At 31.4% G+C, this 13,093-nt stretch overlaps 1 protein-coding gene across 6 annotated transcripts in view; it reads left to right on the forward strand.

Annotated features, from left to right (window-relative positions):
• The window catches only part of LOC111424867 (cordon-bleu protein-like 1), a 52,454-nt gene extending 45,776 nt beyond the window's left edge, over positions 1 to 6,678 (forward strand). For 5 of the 6 annotated variants that reach the window (XM_023058565.2, XM_023058564.2, XM_023058567.2 and 2 more), the window contains 3 exons: positions 163 to 1,155; positions 1,700 to 2,901; positions 5,052 to 6,678. In XM_023058565.2, coding sequence (XP_022914333.2) covers positions 163 to 1,155; positions 1,700 to 2,901; positions 5,052 to 6,161 — 3,305 coding nt within the window. In that variant the 3' untranslated portion in view covers positions 6,162 to 6,678. The remainder of the gene's footprint in view (positions 1 to 162; positions 1,156 to 1,699; positions 2,902 to 5,051) is intronic. The other variant, XM_071196894.1, reaches the window with a different exon arrangement.
• The last annotated feature ends 6,415 nt before the right edge of the window (positions 6,679 to 13,093 follow it).

Consider the following 13,093-nt stretch of genomic DNA (forward strand, 5'->3'; position numbering starts at 1 on the left):
TGATGTGATGATGATACAAAAAGGTGTCATACAGATTAATACGTTAAAGTTTTAAAGTAGTAACATTAATGGTGTAGGTAGTTAACAATATTTTTCTTTCTTTCCTTTTTAATTACTAATCCAATTATTATTACTAACGCTTTAAATTGCATGCTGTTGTAGTAACAACCACACTTGGTAGAAGTGCAAGCCTTTGTACTAACGCTCCTGTACCTGCACCCAGAAAACAAAAATCGTCAGAATCATCCAGTGTTATAATTGATAACGAAAATAATCGCCCGATTACTTTCCTAAATAAAGATATCAATCATAATCAAGAATCTAGCATAAAAGATTCAATTAAAAATGACGAGAATAAAATAGAATTTACAGAAAATTCTTTAAAATCACCAATCGATTTAGAAAATCATCCATTATTAACTGAAGCTAGCAACGAAATACTAATAAATCAACCGGATATTGATTCAGCTTCGATGGATTTAAATGTAGACGAACAAGACACTCAGAGTGTTGATATCGAACCGAAAGATTTAATAAAGGACGATGATTTATCAATTTATTCTGATCAATCGTTAAATTTAAATAAATCTCATTCCATGGATAGTTTATTAAGTGATACATCATTAAACAGCGGTGTTTCAAAAAGTTCTAAACCGGAAATCGTTGGGGTTATCCCCAAAAAGCGTAAATCGACTAATTTCGATACCTTAACCCGTTCCAGAGGTTTCCATATCGGGGCTTCTATGATTAACATGGAAACGGAATCGGATCGGATTAGTTTAGCAACAACCAGCGAAGAAAATTGTTTATCAGATCATAGATCGATTTCTTCCTCCAGATTAAGCGAAGAGGACGCTTCCAACGATTTTGATTTGGATATTAAGGAAGATATTTTCGAGAAACCGCAAGAAATTAGAAAACATAAAAGTGGCGAGAAAAAACGAAATGAATTGTTAGGAATCCACACGATCGATCGCGACGAGCAAACTATGAATACGAATCGATCCGTTTCGAGTTTGAGAAGTATGGATAGTATACCTGGATTCATTAAAAAGTGGAATAATGATTTAGAGTTGGATAATATCTCGAATATTTCCGATGGAAGTATTCGAGTGAGAAATAAACAGTGGATTGTTGGAGATAGTTCTGATACAGGCATGTTAATTATTACTAATAAAAGTGTCTTGTTAGCTTTTTTTGAATGTTTTTCTTGTTGGTTCTCGTGTATATATAAAAAATTTGGTTATTTGGATAGAATTCTTAGTTACTTTTCTGTTTTTAGTTTATACTATGTGGTGCAAAAGTGATCTTGTTATTCCTAGAAAGTTTAGAGTCGCTCTTAACTCCTTATCGCCCGTTTTTTTCAAGATTGGCACTTTCTGGAAACTTCCTGAGATGGTACAAGTGACATCAAGAACAAGAATCTACCTCGTGGTAGTAAATTTTTCCAAATAAGGAATTTGCAAAGAAAACTTTTTGTCCAGCTTGTACACAAGTGGCGATAAGGAGTTAATTAACTTCTATAATAATCTGGAACTTTTGCACCACCTTGTATATTTATTAACAATCACCTTACATTCTCTTTTTCTATTTGGGATTTTAATGCTGTAAATACAAGAAAAATGGCAAATGTAGAGAGTAGCTTACAAAAAAAATTCTTTAAGAATTCATTTTAGTTTATTTTATTAATTCCTTTCAGAATCCATTACAACAAATATTACGACAAATAACTCGCCGCCAGAAAGTCCGATTATAACAACAATTCAACCGCAAATTACGCCTAATCAAGACGAAATCTCATCTTTAATAAAAGAAGATGAAATCGTCGTTTTGAAAAATCAAGTTAATCTCGAAAATAAAATGGAATTGTCCGATTTAGATCATAAAAATGAGGTTGATAGTGGGATTTGTGAAAATAATCTTTCTGATACTCCCGAAAAAGAAGATGTTGTTGAAAAAGGTATTGAAGAAGTTATTGATAAAGAAGATGTTATTAAAAAAGAAGAAAATATACCAGAAAATTTACAAAAAGAAGAAATAGGTTGTATAGAAAAAGTGGAAAATATAAATGATAACAAAGACAATGAAAATAATGAAAAAATTAAAGATAATATTGAAAAAGAAACAGAATGGAAATATCAATTACCTTCACCACCAAAAGGATTTCGTGATGTAAGTCCGGCGATGAGAACATGTAATTACACAAGTTGTGACAGTGAAACGATTTCGGATTCAGTTGTAACGAGTCCGGAATTATTCGAAAAATTAAAACAAATTAACGACGTTCAATCGATAGCCAGCGATATACCGAGTGTAATAAGCCAAGAAGAAATCTACGAAGAAAAAGATATTTGCAACAAATTAACATTGGAAAACTTGGAAAAACGAAAATCGTTGGTTTATAAACGCGAATTAGCGACTAGTCTGAAATACGCTCAAAGTGAAACGAATAGTGATAAAAGATCGACGACGAAATCCGACGTCCTCGATGAATTAGAAGACGTTATTAAGAATGAGAAACCGAATTTTTTGAAAAACAACGTTTCCAAACCGATTATTGAAATCAAACACGATCGGCATTTACCCAATTTTAAGATATCAACTTACGATGGGAAAAAAGAAAAAATTAATATTTTTGAAGATGAAACTATAAGGAGTAGTGATAAATTTCATCGAGTTACCGAAAACGATGCGGATAAGAATCAAAAGAACTTAATCAATGAAAACGTCGTAAATCGGTCTGAATCATTTTCTGGATCAAAATTGTCTTTAAATCCCGTTAGAAGATCAAAATCGCAGGTTGGTTTTAGTAAATACAACGAAAAACCTCAACAAATCAACACAGAATCCGTTTCAAGATCAAATAGTTTGTTAGATGTTTCAGGATTGCAAAGTTTAGAGGTTAGTATTAGCACGCTGCTAACTGCTATTTTAATTATTATTTTTTGCTTAGCTGATTTACGTTAATCATTAACTTTTCTTAAAGATAAATACAGTAAAACCTTGAAATAACGGCCCCTTTTGTAGTTCTAGGGGTAATGTTAGTTCTAATGCTAGTGTTAGTTCTAATTTTAGTCTAAAATTTTAAATCTAGAACTAGAAACATTCGGGTTTAGGAATATACAACAATCAAGTGCTGAATAACAGTTAAAACTAGAATTAACACTAGACCTAGAACTAGAAACATTCGGATTTAGCCGCACGTCTTTCAAGACGGCTAAATCCGAATGATTCTAGTTCTAGGTCTTGTGTTAATTCTAGTGATTGTGCTAGTGCAAAACTCGAACTAACACCAGACCGTGAACTAGAAACATTCAGATTTAGCCGCACGTCTCTCAAGACGGCTAAATCCGAATGATTCTAGTTCTAGGTCTTGTGTTAATTCTAGTGATAGTGCTAGTGCAAAACTAGAACTAACACTAGTTCTAGAAAGTTTATAGTTCTAGATCTAGTGATAGTTCCATAAAAATATTCAACAACCTAGCACTGAATTACAATTAAAACTAGAACTAACACTAGACCTAGAAAGTTACGGGTTTAACCCGAATATTTCTAGTTCTATGTCTAGTGTTAGTTCTAGTTTTACACTAGCACTATCACTAGAACTAACACAAGACCTAGAACTAGAATCATTCGGATTTAGCCGTCTTGAGAGACGTGCGGCTAAATCCGAATGTTTCTAGTTCTCGGTCTAGTGTTAGTTCTAGTTTTATACTAGCACTATCACTAGAATTAATACAAGAGCTAGAACTTGAATCATTCGGGTTTAGCCATCTTGAGAGACGTGTGGATAAATCCGAATGAAGTAAGTTCTAGGTCTAATGTAAATTCTAGTGACAGAGCATATTTTTATTGAACTAAAACTAGAACTAACACTAGACCTAGAACTAGAATGAATCCGTAACTTTCTAGTTCTAGGTCTAGTGTTAGTTCTAGTTTTACACTAGCACTATCGCTAGAACTAACACAAGACCTAGAACTAGAATCATTCGGATTTAGCCGTCTTGAGAGACGTGCGGCTAAATCCGAATGTTTCTAGTTCTCGGTCTAGTGTTAGTTCTAGTTTTATACTAGCACTATCACTAGAATTAATACAAGAGCTAGAACTTGAATCATTCGGGTTTAGCCATCTTGAGAGACGTGTGGCTAAATCCGAATGAAGTAAGTTCTAGGTCTAATGTAAATTCTAGTGACAGAGCATATTTTTATTGAACTAAAACTAGAACTAACACTAGACCTAGAACTAGAATGAATCCGTAACTTTCTAGTTCTAGGTCTAGTGTTAGTTCTAGTTTTACACTAGCACTATCGCTAGAAATAACACAAGACCTAGAACTAGAATCATTCGGGTTTAGCCGTCTTGAGAGACGTGTGGCTAAATCCGAATGTTTCTAGTTCTCGGTCTAGTGTTAGTTCTAGTTTTGTACTAGCACTATCACTAGAATTAATACAAGAGCTAGAACTTGAATCATTCGGGTTTAGCCGTCTTGAGAGACGTGTGGCTAAATCCGAATGAACTAAGTTCTAGGTCTAATGTAACTTCTAGTGACAGAGCATATTTTTATTGAACTAAAACTAGAACTAACACTAGACCTAGAACTAGAATGAATCCGTAACTTTCTAGTTCTAGGTCTAGTGTTAGTTCTAGTTTTACACTAGCACTATCGCTAGAACTAACACAAGACCAAGAACTAGAATCATTCGGGTTTAGCCGTCTTGAGAGACGTGCGGCTAAATCCGAATGTTTCTAGTTCTAGGTCTAGTGTTAGTTCTAGTTTTATACTAGCACTATCACTAGAATTAATACAAGAGCTAGAACTTGAATCATTCGGATTTAGCCGTCTTGAGAGACGTGTGGCTAAATCCGAATGAACTAAGTTCTAGGTCTAATGTAAGTTCTAGTGACAGAGCATATTTTTATTGAACTAAAACTAGAACTAACACTAGACCTAGAACTGGAATGAATCCGTTATATCAAGGTTTTATAATAATTTAATTATATAAGTACAAAGTTATCTTTTTATTACCTCTTTTTGATTGTAATTTTTTAGGTGATGAAAATCATTCAAAACAAACTCACCAATTCAAAAGATGCTATTAATACTTCTGATCAAGAAAAAAATCCAAGTATTTCAGAAAAATCCCAAAGAGAATCCCCTATTCAAGAATTACCTGATAAAAAAATAATTGAAGAACCAATTCAAACTAGTTCTGTGGCAACGAAGCGGCAATATTTCCAAGGTCCCCCTTGTATCGAATTGGGATCTTGGTCACAAAGACCAAAAACTGAAGTAACGTTAAAAGAAGATACGGATTATAAATTTGGGATGGGTTTAAAACCGACTCCTTCATCGTCTTCGGTTTATTTAAATAGTACATCGTTTAATAAAAAACCGATTGGGACGAGTATTAAAATTGGAAGTGATAATAATAATACAGTTACCACCACCGTTATAAATATAAATAACGATCAAAAAGAATCGGAACGAGTTACGAATCAATTTAGGAACGATATTTTTCGAAAACCTTTTCAAAAAAATCCTCGACCACACTCGATAGCGATTGATAATCATATTCCGATTGTAAGATCGGTTGAATTAAAGAAACAATTTCAAGATTTACCACCGACTATTAATAATGTAATACACTTTGATAATAATCAACCAAAATCTTTAAGTTATCTTAATTTAAATAAAGAATCGACGCGAAAAGAACCAATGTTAAGACCGGTAATAAGAAATAATAGTTTTAATCCTGTTGTTAAAGGATTTCGCATTCAAAATTCAAATGATTTTTATGGAACATTGCCGAGCAGTAATAAAAACACGCTAAATAATACAAATACAGAGTCCAATTCGAATAATAAACCGAATATGTTTTCGCAAACTAATTTGAGACGTACTGAGTCAGCGAGTGGTAAACCCATTTTTGGCAATGTTGTGCTAAGGAATAACTCAAATAATATGAAACATGTTAAACCAGATCAGAGGCATTCTTTGTCGGTAATACCTCCTCCGCCTCCACCAGTCTTACCGACATTAAAACCCGTTAAAAAAGCGATGAATAATAACGCAGGAATGTCACCTGTGGATAATAGGAATCAACTTTTATTGGAGATAAGAAATTTTGGGGGTAAAAAGGGTTTAAAATCGAAAAAATAAGATTAATTAAGATGTTATTATTACCATTTACGTATTTACTACCAATTTATTTTAATTCTCAAGTTAATTATTATTGTTATTAATTAATTAATAAATTAAATAACTAACGGGAGATTTTTTTGTACATAATTGAGTCATTATTATTTTAGTTTTTTTTATCAACTACGAATTGATAAGCTCAATTTCTACCCTAAGTCAAAACTTTATTAAAGAAAACACTTTTTTTTGTTATATTATTATGTTACTTTTTTATGTATAGTTTAAGAAAAATTATCTTTTCCTCTTCTTTTTCTAGAGAAAAATCCTAAAAATAATCAATTATTTATGATATCGGTTATGTATATTATTTACCTTTCTTTCTGTACTGTACAGGCTTATTTGTACTAATAATCATTGTATAGAAATACACACAGTATACATAATATACTTATGGGACCAAAGGTATTGAGGTTTATTATTTATTATTTGTATATCTGTAACTTTTTTTTCTGTAAAAATATACTCATTGTTAGCAAAAGCTTCTTTTTTCTTTTACACCTAAGATTTAGATAGATCTTGAGACAAACCACGTCGACTTTTATTTTGTATTAGCTACATTTGATGTATTACAACTCCAAGGAGAAAGTAATTCAAACTAATGAGTAGGATTTTAACAATAATTATTATTAATTATACCTTTTTTTTTATACCAGGAAGAACAAATCACCTTTTTCACGTTTGGTTGAATGCAAAATAGGTTTACACAAAGATTTTTCTTCATTTTTAACAACACTTTGAACTTGTAGGTTATGTTACGTTAGGTTAGGTTATGTTATGTTATGTTAGGTTATGTTAGGTTAGGTTATCTAAATAATAAGTTTCGCTTCCGTAAAAGCGTAAGATGTTGGATTTAGGACTTTTATCTTTACCAGAAATGTAATGTAGTCTAAATCTTTACAAACAATTCCTAATTAATGACGAAAACTCAATATAAATAGAATTGTCAAAGTTGCTGGTAAGATTATGATTGAGAATATCAAATTGAATAACAATGCTTTATTCGCAGAGCTTGCAAAATCAACAGTATACTGTGTTATTAAAAATATAAGGATATTGGAAAGGTTATGAGTTCCAAGCAGATAGGAGTAAAATCTGGGATTACTGGTAAGCTTGATTTTATCACGATTTCTATCTTAGAAAAAATGTGTTGATCAGAATTATTTATAAAGTGGTGTAACCCCTCATTAATTAGTACTGATATGGTTAAAGATTTATTAACGTGAATGAAGATATTAAAAAAGTTATCAAAAGTAACCTATGATAAGATGGACTTAGGACATTTAGTTTTACCAGAAAAGCAATCTTTACAAACAATTCCTGATTAATGATGAAAACTCAGTATGAATAACTGGTATTGTTGATGACTTTGGTTCTGTTTGGACATTAGAACTAGAAACATTCTGGTTTAGACGTCTTAAAAAAACATTCTGATTTAGACACTCTTAAGATGTGGTTTCTAGTTCTAGAACTAAAAACATTCGGGTTTAGCATTGCGTCTTCCAAGGTGGCTCAAGTAGAATTAAAATAACTCTTTATAATTCAATAACAATTAATGATTCACCTTATTTAATACTTTAGTAATAAATTTTTAACAACTAAATGTTATAAAAATGTATTGAGCCATATTAATGTTATTTTTCATTTAAAACCAAAACTTATTCAAGTATCGCGTGCTATTTCAAGGATTTTACATGACAAAGCCTTACACATACACGCACAAAAATGCAAATAATTTTAAAACACTCATTTTCATTGTCGCGAAACAATAGGCTGTCTTATTTCTTTTTACTTTACATTGACCTCTGGGTGTAACCATGAAAACCCAAAAAAAAAAAAAGAAAATATTGAATTTTTTCAATCAAATTCATTTTGACTTTAATAATAATATCCTTTTTTTTTAACAAAATTTTTTTTCGTACATAAAAACAATAAATCAAAAATTTAACATGGGTAAACGTCCAAGAAATGCCAAAGCAATCGCAAACGCGTCCAGCTTAGTTTTCACCGCATTGAAAGATTTGAAGAAATCATCAGCCGATTCGATAAGACATTACATACGAAATAATTTTTTTGCAACGCAACAAACGATGTCGATGATTCCGGAAGCATTGCGAAGAGGTACTAATTTCGGAATAATTAGGAGAAAAGGGGACAAATTTAAATTGGATACCGTTATGATTTTGGCCATCCGTAAACCGCCTAAAAGATATTTGGAGAGAAAGAAACGAAGGAAATTTAAAAGAAACGGTAGACCTGGATTAAGAAAACGATATTATCGAGACGACGACGAGGAAGACGAGGATGATGATGAAGATTGGGAGGATGGAGACGAAACGGACAACGATAACGATAAAAAAAATAAAACTAAGAAATCCAGTACTACTAAAAGTAATACAATAGCTACATTAAGTAATTTAATATTTTGAGTTTGAGTTTTTATTGAATAAAAAAAGTATTCTTTTTTTGACAAAGTATAAATAATTGATCATAAAACTTAATTGCCTATTACAAGATGTAACACAACAAAAAATCTTATATAACACAACCGCAACTCATTACTTTTAATTATGAGAGACTTTTTTATCCAAGCAATCATTTCTTTGAGTTATTATTAACTTGTCTTTTTTTTTGAAACGGTGTCAAATTAAAAAATCACAAAATTCCCAGTGCATCAAAATGAAATTTACAGAAACAGGAACCGAAAGTTTAAAAGCATCAACCGGCGATGTAGTTTATTGGAACAAAACCATCCACAAATACACGTTACCATTAGAGGATGAAGAAGGTAGTGATAACATCATTCATGCAATAACGAAAAGTGAAGAGCAAGGAAATTTATTGAAATATTCGAATTAAAAGAAAAAAAGGAATAAAGTTGTAACGCAAAAACTTGGCATAAAGAGACGTTTCCTTTATAGTTTCTTTTTAATTGTGAATAAAGGCTAGATTGAAGGAAGAAGCGAATTTGGCGTGTAAATTACGCAAAAAGACGGAAACTGAGGGGGCCTTCTTTTCTCTGTCTCTGTGTCTAATTGCGACGTTAAACAAACGCCCGGGATTAAGGATCATGTGCGACGGCCCACGAATCCGTTAAATGGCCCCGTTACGTAAAAGATACAATTGTCGTTAAATGAAATTGCACGACCTTACAGATAAAGAGAAGCGTACCGACAAAATTAATCATTACCACAATTTACTATTATTTAAAAAAAAACAAGCTTTTATTCTAATTAATCCTAATTTATTTATTTTTCTTTTTTGAATAAACAAATAGATACTAGTATTAGTGATATTATTTAGTATTAGTAATATAATCTAGTACCGAATAATAGCTAAAACAAGGCACTAGCATTAGAACTAATACTAGAACTTTGTAGAAATTTGTCTTTAGACGCACGGCTAAACCCGATACTTTCTAGTTCTAGGTCTAGTGTTAGTTGTAGTTTTATACTATCATTAGAACTAACACTAGACCTAGAACTAGAATCATTAGGGTTTAGCCGTCTTGAGAGACGTGTGGTTAAATCCGAATGTTTTTAGTTTTGTGTCTAGAATTAGTTCTAGTGACAGTGCCAGTATAAAACTAGAACGCGGGTAAACCTAGACGCAGGGCTAAACCCAAATGATTCTTGTTCTAGTCTAGTGTTAGTTCTAGTTTTAGTAGTTCCTCAAGTATCTGAGCCTATGATGCAAATGGGTTAACTTATAATGATTTAATACAAAAAATTAAACAATAAATGTGTTATTTCCCCACGAAATTATCCCGATAATATTAAACAATAAAGTTCTTATAATAAATTTTAAGTTTAATAACTTTACAGTTCGTTATTTGACTTTTAAACGTCAATTTGACAATTAAACGTCAATATCGTTAAAAATTTAGATCTCAAAAAACTCAAAAATCAGTTAATTTAATGTAAAATATTTTATGGAAATACTAAAATTAGCGAAATATATTACTATAAATCAAAAAAGTTATAAAAAAACTAGTATGAAATATTCGATATTCATCAAAACATTTCCAAAAATTTAGGTTGGTACGATTTTAGGGATATATGTTGTGATTTTTAAACGTCAAAATGACGTTTAAACGTTAAGATGACATTTGTATGTCAAAATTATTAAAAAAATCAAAAATGGTTATAAATTGAACAAGAAAAATAAAAATACGTTTTATTTTCGTTCAATATACAACAATCGCGGAATAACTCAATTTGGGATTTAGATTCTATCTATGAGCGCTAATATTTATACTTAAATACAGGGTGATTTATAACATACGGAGCAGACTAAAAGGGTAGGTACTAGAGGTATAACTGAAGAGATTTTCTTAATAATGTTTTGTTAAAAATTTAATAGTTATATAGATATCGCATGTTAATGTTTTAAATAATTTAACGTCCATTTTTGCGAACCGCTGATCTTCAGTAAAGAATAATTAAAATACTTGTCCGCTGCTAAATAACCAAATCAACTGAATTGGCAGCAATAAAAACATGGTATCAGCGGTTCTCAATAAACAAACACCACCGTAGGAGCGTTTTAACAAATTTTTAAATAGCCGTAACTGCTATATTATAAAGGTTTTATTATTTTTATTAATTTTGCATTGTTTAAGTAACCCCGTAATATTCGCAGTTTGAATTTAAACGTAGTGTAATACCGTACATGTATAACTTTAACGTTCTATATCTTTGTGATTATTAAGTTGTGGTAAAAATTATTAAGAAAATATCTTCAATTTGACTCCTAGTACCTACCCTTTCAGTCTGCTCAATGTGTTATAAATCACCCTGTATATTAAAGTATTAAATAGATAATGTTAATGGTATGGCTTAAAATTTTTTTTACTATCGAGATTTTACTGTATTTATTTTTTAATTACTTTTTTTGGTATGCGTAGGTGAACTGATAAAAAAAAATACTTCGACTAGAATGAGTGAAGTTACCAAGAGACAGTAAACGTAGGAGACACAAATTCGAACAGGTACCGCATGTAGGTAACCTGAATTGTAAGCAGTTCCTTGACCCAGTGGTGGTCCTACATATATCTCGAGATGAATAACTAACCACGAAACAATAACAAGTTGAGGAACGAGTTTCGAATACCAAACGCGGATACGAAACTGAATAATCATCCAACGTAAAAATAAAAAATTTCCATGAAAACGAAGTAAAGGAAGAAAATACCAAGATTTATATAAATAGTAAAGAACCACACCTTATGGATGAACAGATGTTTATGAGACTGTAACTCTTCAGATAGGATATTTCTGTGAACTGTTTAAGTATGTAACGGTATAACCTGTTTAGGTCAATGTCTTTTCTATTGATATACCATGCTTAGTTTGAAATGATATTTTAATCGTTAACACAAGAATATTTTTCTGGTATTTTATTATATCACATTTTAAAAATAAATTTATGTGTTACGTATAAACTGAAAACCCATATCACAATAGGAATTATTTAACCGCTAAAGTCCAAAAATTTTATGTGGAAATAATTTCTTTGTGGTTTTTTATATGTATTGTTGTTAATGTTAATTTTATAAATAAATCCGCTCCTTCACGTAAATAAATCACGGTAAAATTTCCAATCAAGAAAAACGTTATTTAGTTACACAAAATATAATTTGATCTAATTATTCTATGTATAAGTACTTTTTGTTATCGATATTTTATTGTTTTCAAACGTTTAACATTCACTATATGTATAGTATTCCTTGAGCAAAACAAATTCTTAAGTATATGAGGCGTACAGTTATGAGTTATTACCGTGTTATTCTATATAAATCATTAAAACTGTACGTGCTTAAGTACTTAGTTAATTTAGGAATTGCTTTTTATATTTAATTTTTGCCATTATTATGAAAAAACGTTGCAGAATACATCACTTGAATAATATGACAAAAAAATTTGATTGAGTCATTGGAATCAAGGCTCTAATGAAGAACTTCGGACAAAGCTGAAGACATTGAACTAAAGAAAAGAGAAGGAAAATGAATTAAAACCCAACCCAACCCAAAGGTCTGTTGAAATACACTCAGGTTTCAGGAACTTTACAACAACATGGTAAATGAAAGAATCGGAAGGATAGATCTAATAATACGGTATATGCAATAAATAATGACGTTAAATGAACAAATTGAAAAGGTCATTATAGCAAGAAAAGTAACGGTTTTAACGATACAAATATAGTGATAAAAACAAGATACAACCTAAACAGTCTAAAACATAAAAGCAGAAAAGAACTGTATAAAACGAGATCAAATACCAAACTGCAAAGAACATCTACTGCCGGATACCACTGGAGATGGGTTAACAATTTTACACCTATAAAGTAGGTACCAGTACTATTTAGTCAGTTTATAACAGGACACGGATTCTTCCAGAATTGTCTATGGAAGATAGCAAAAATGAACTGCATGGCGTTTCTTCACACGGGTACTGAATACAATGATGTCGAGGAAACTCCATTCAAGTTCCATAGATGGAAAGCGATTCAAGAAAATTTGGACATCATTGTTGGCCGTATGATAGCCAACCCATCACAGCCTGGACTATAAGATTTAAGGCCTCTTTAAAAGAAGATAAAATAGGAAATGCTACCAGTGGGCGTGATGTCTCAGTAGAATGATGCAGAAAGCCATTACATTGCATTGACCAGTTTCGGGTTGACATGATATTAATTGTTATGCCTTGGTCGAAGGTGAGAATGCCTCGGCTTAATTAGTGTAGCAAAAGATTCTTTGTCTAAGATTAGTCGAGGCGCTACAAAGTATTGACCGGCTTCAGATTAATTAATATTAAATATAGTACCTCAGTCAGCTTAATTAAACGGGATAAAGGATTCTTCGTTTAAGTATTGACCAGAATGAGAATGCCTCGCCC

The sequence above is a fragment of the Onthophagus taurus genome, chromosome 6, assembly GCF_036711975.1.
Source record: "Onthophagus taurus isolate NC chromosome 6, IU_Otau_3.0, whole genome shotgun sequence".
Classification (NCBI taxonomy): domain Eukaryota; kingdom Metazoa; phylum Arthropoda; class Insecta; order Coleoptera; family Scarabaeidae; genus Onthophagus; species Onthophagus taurus.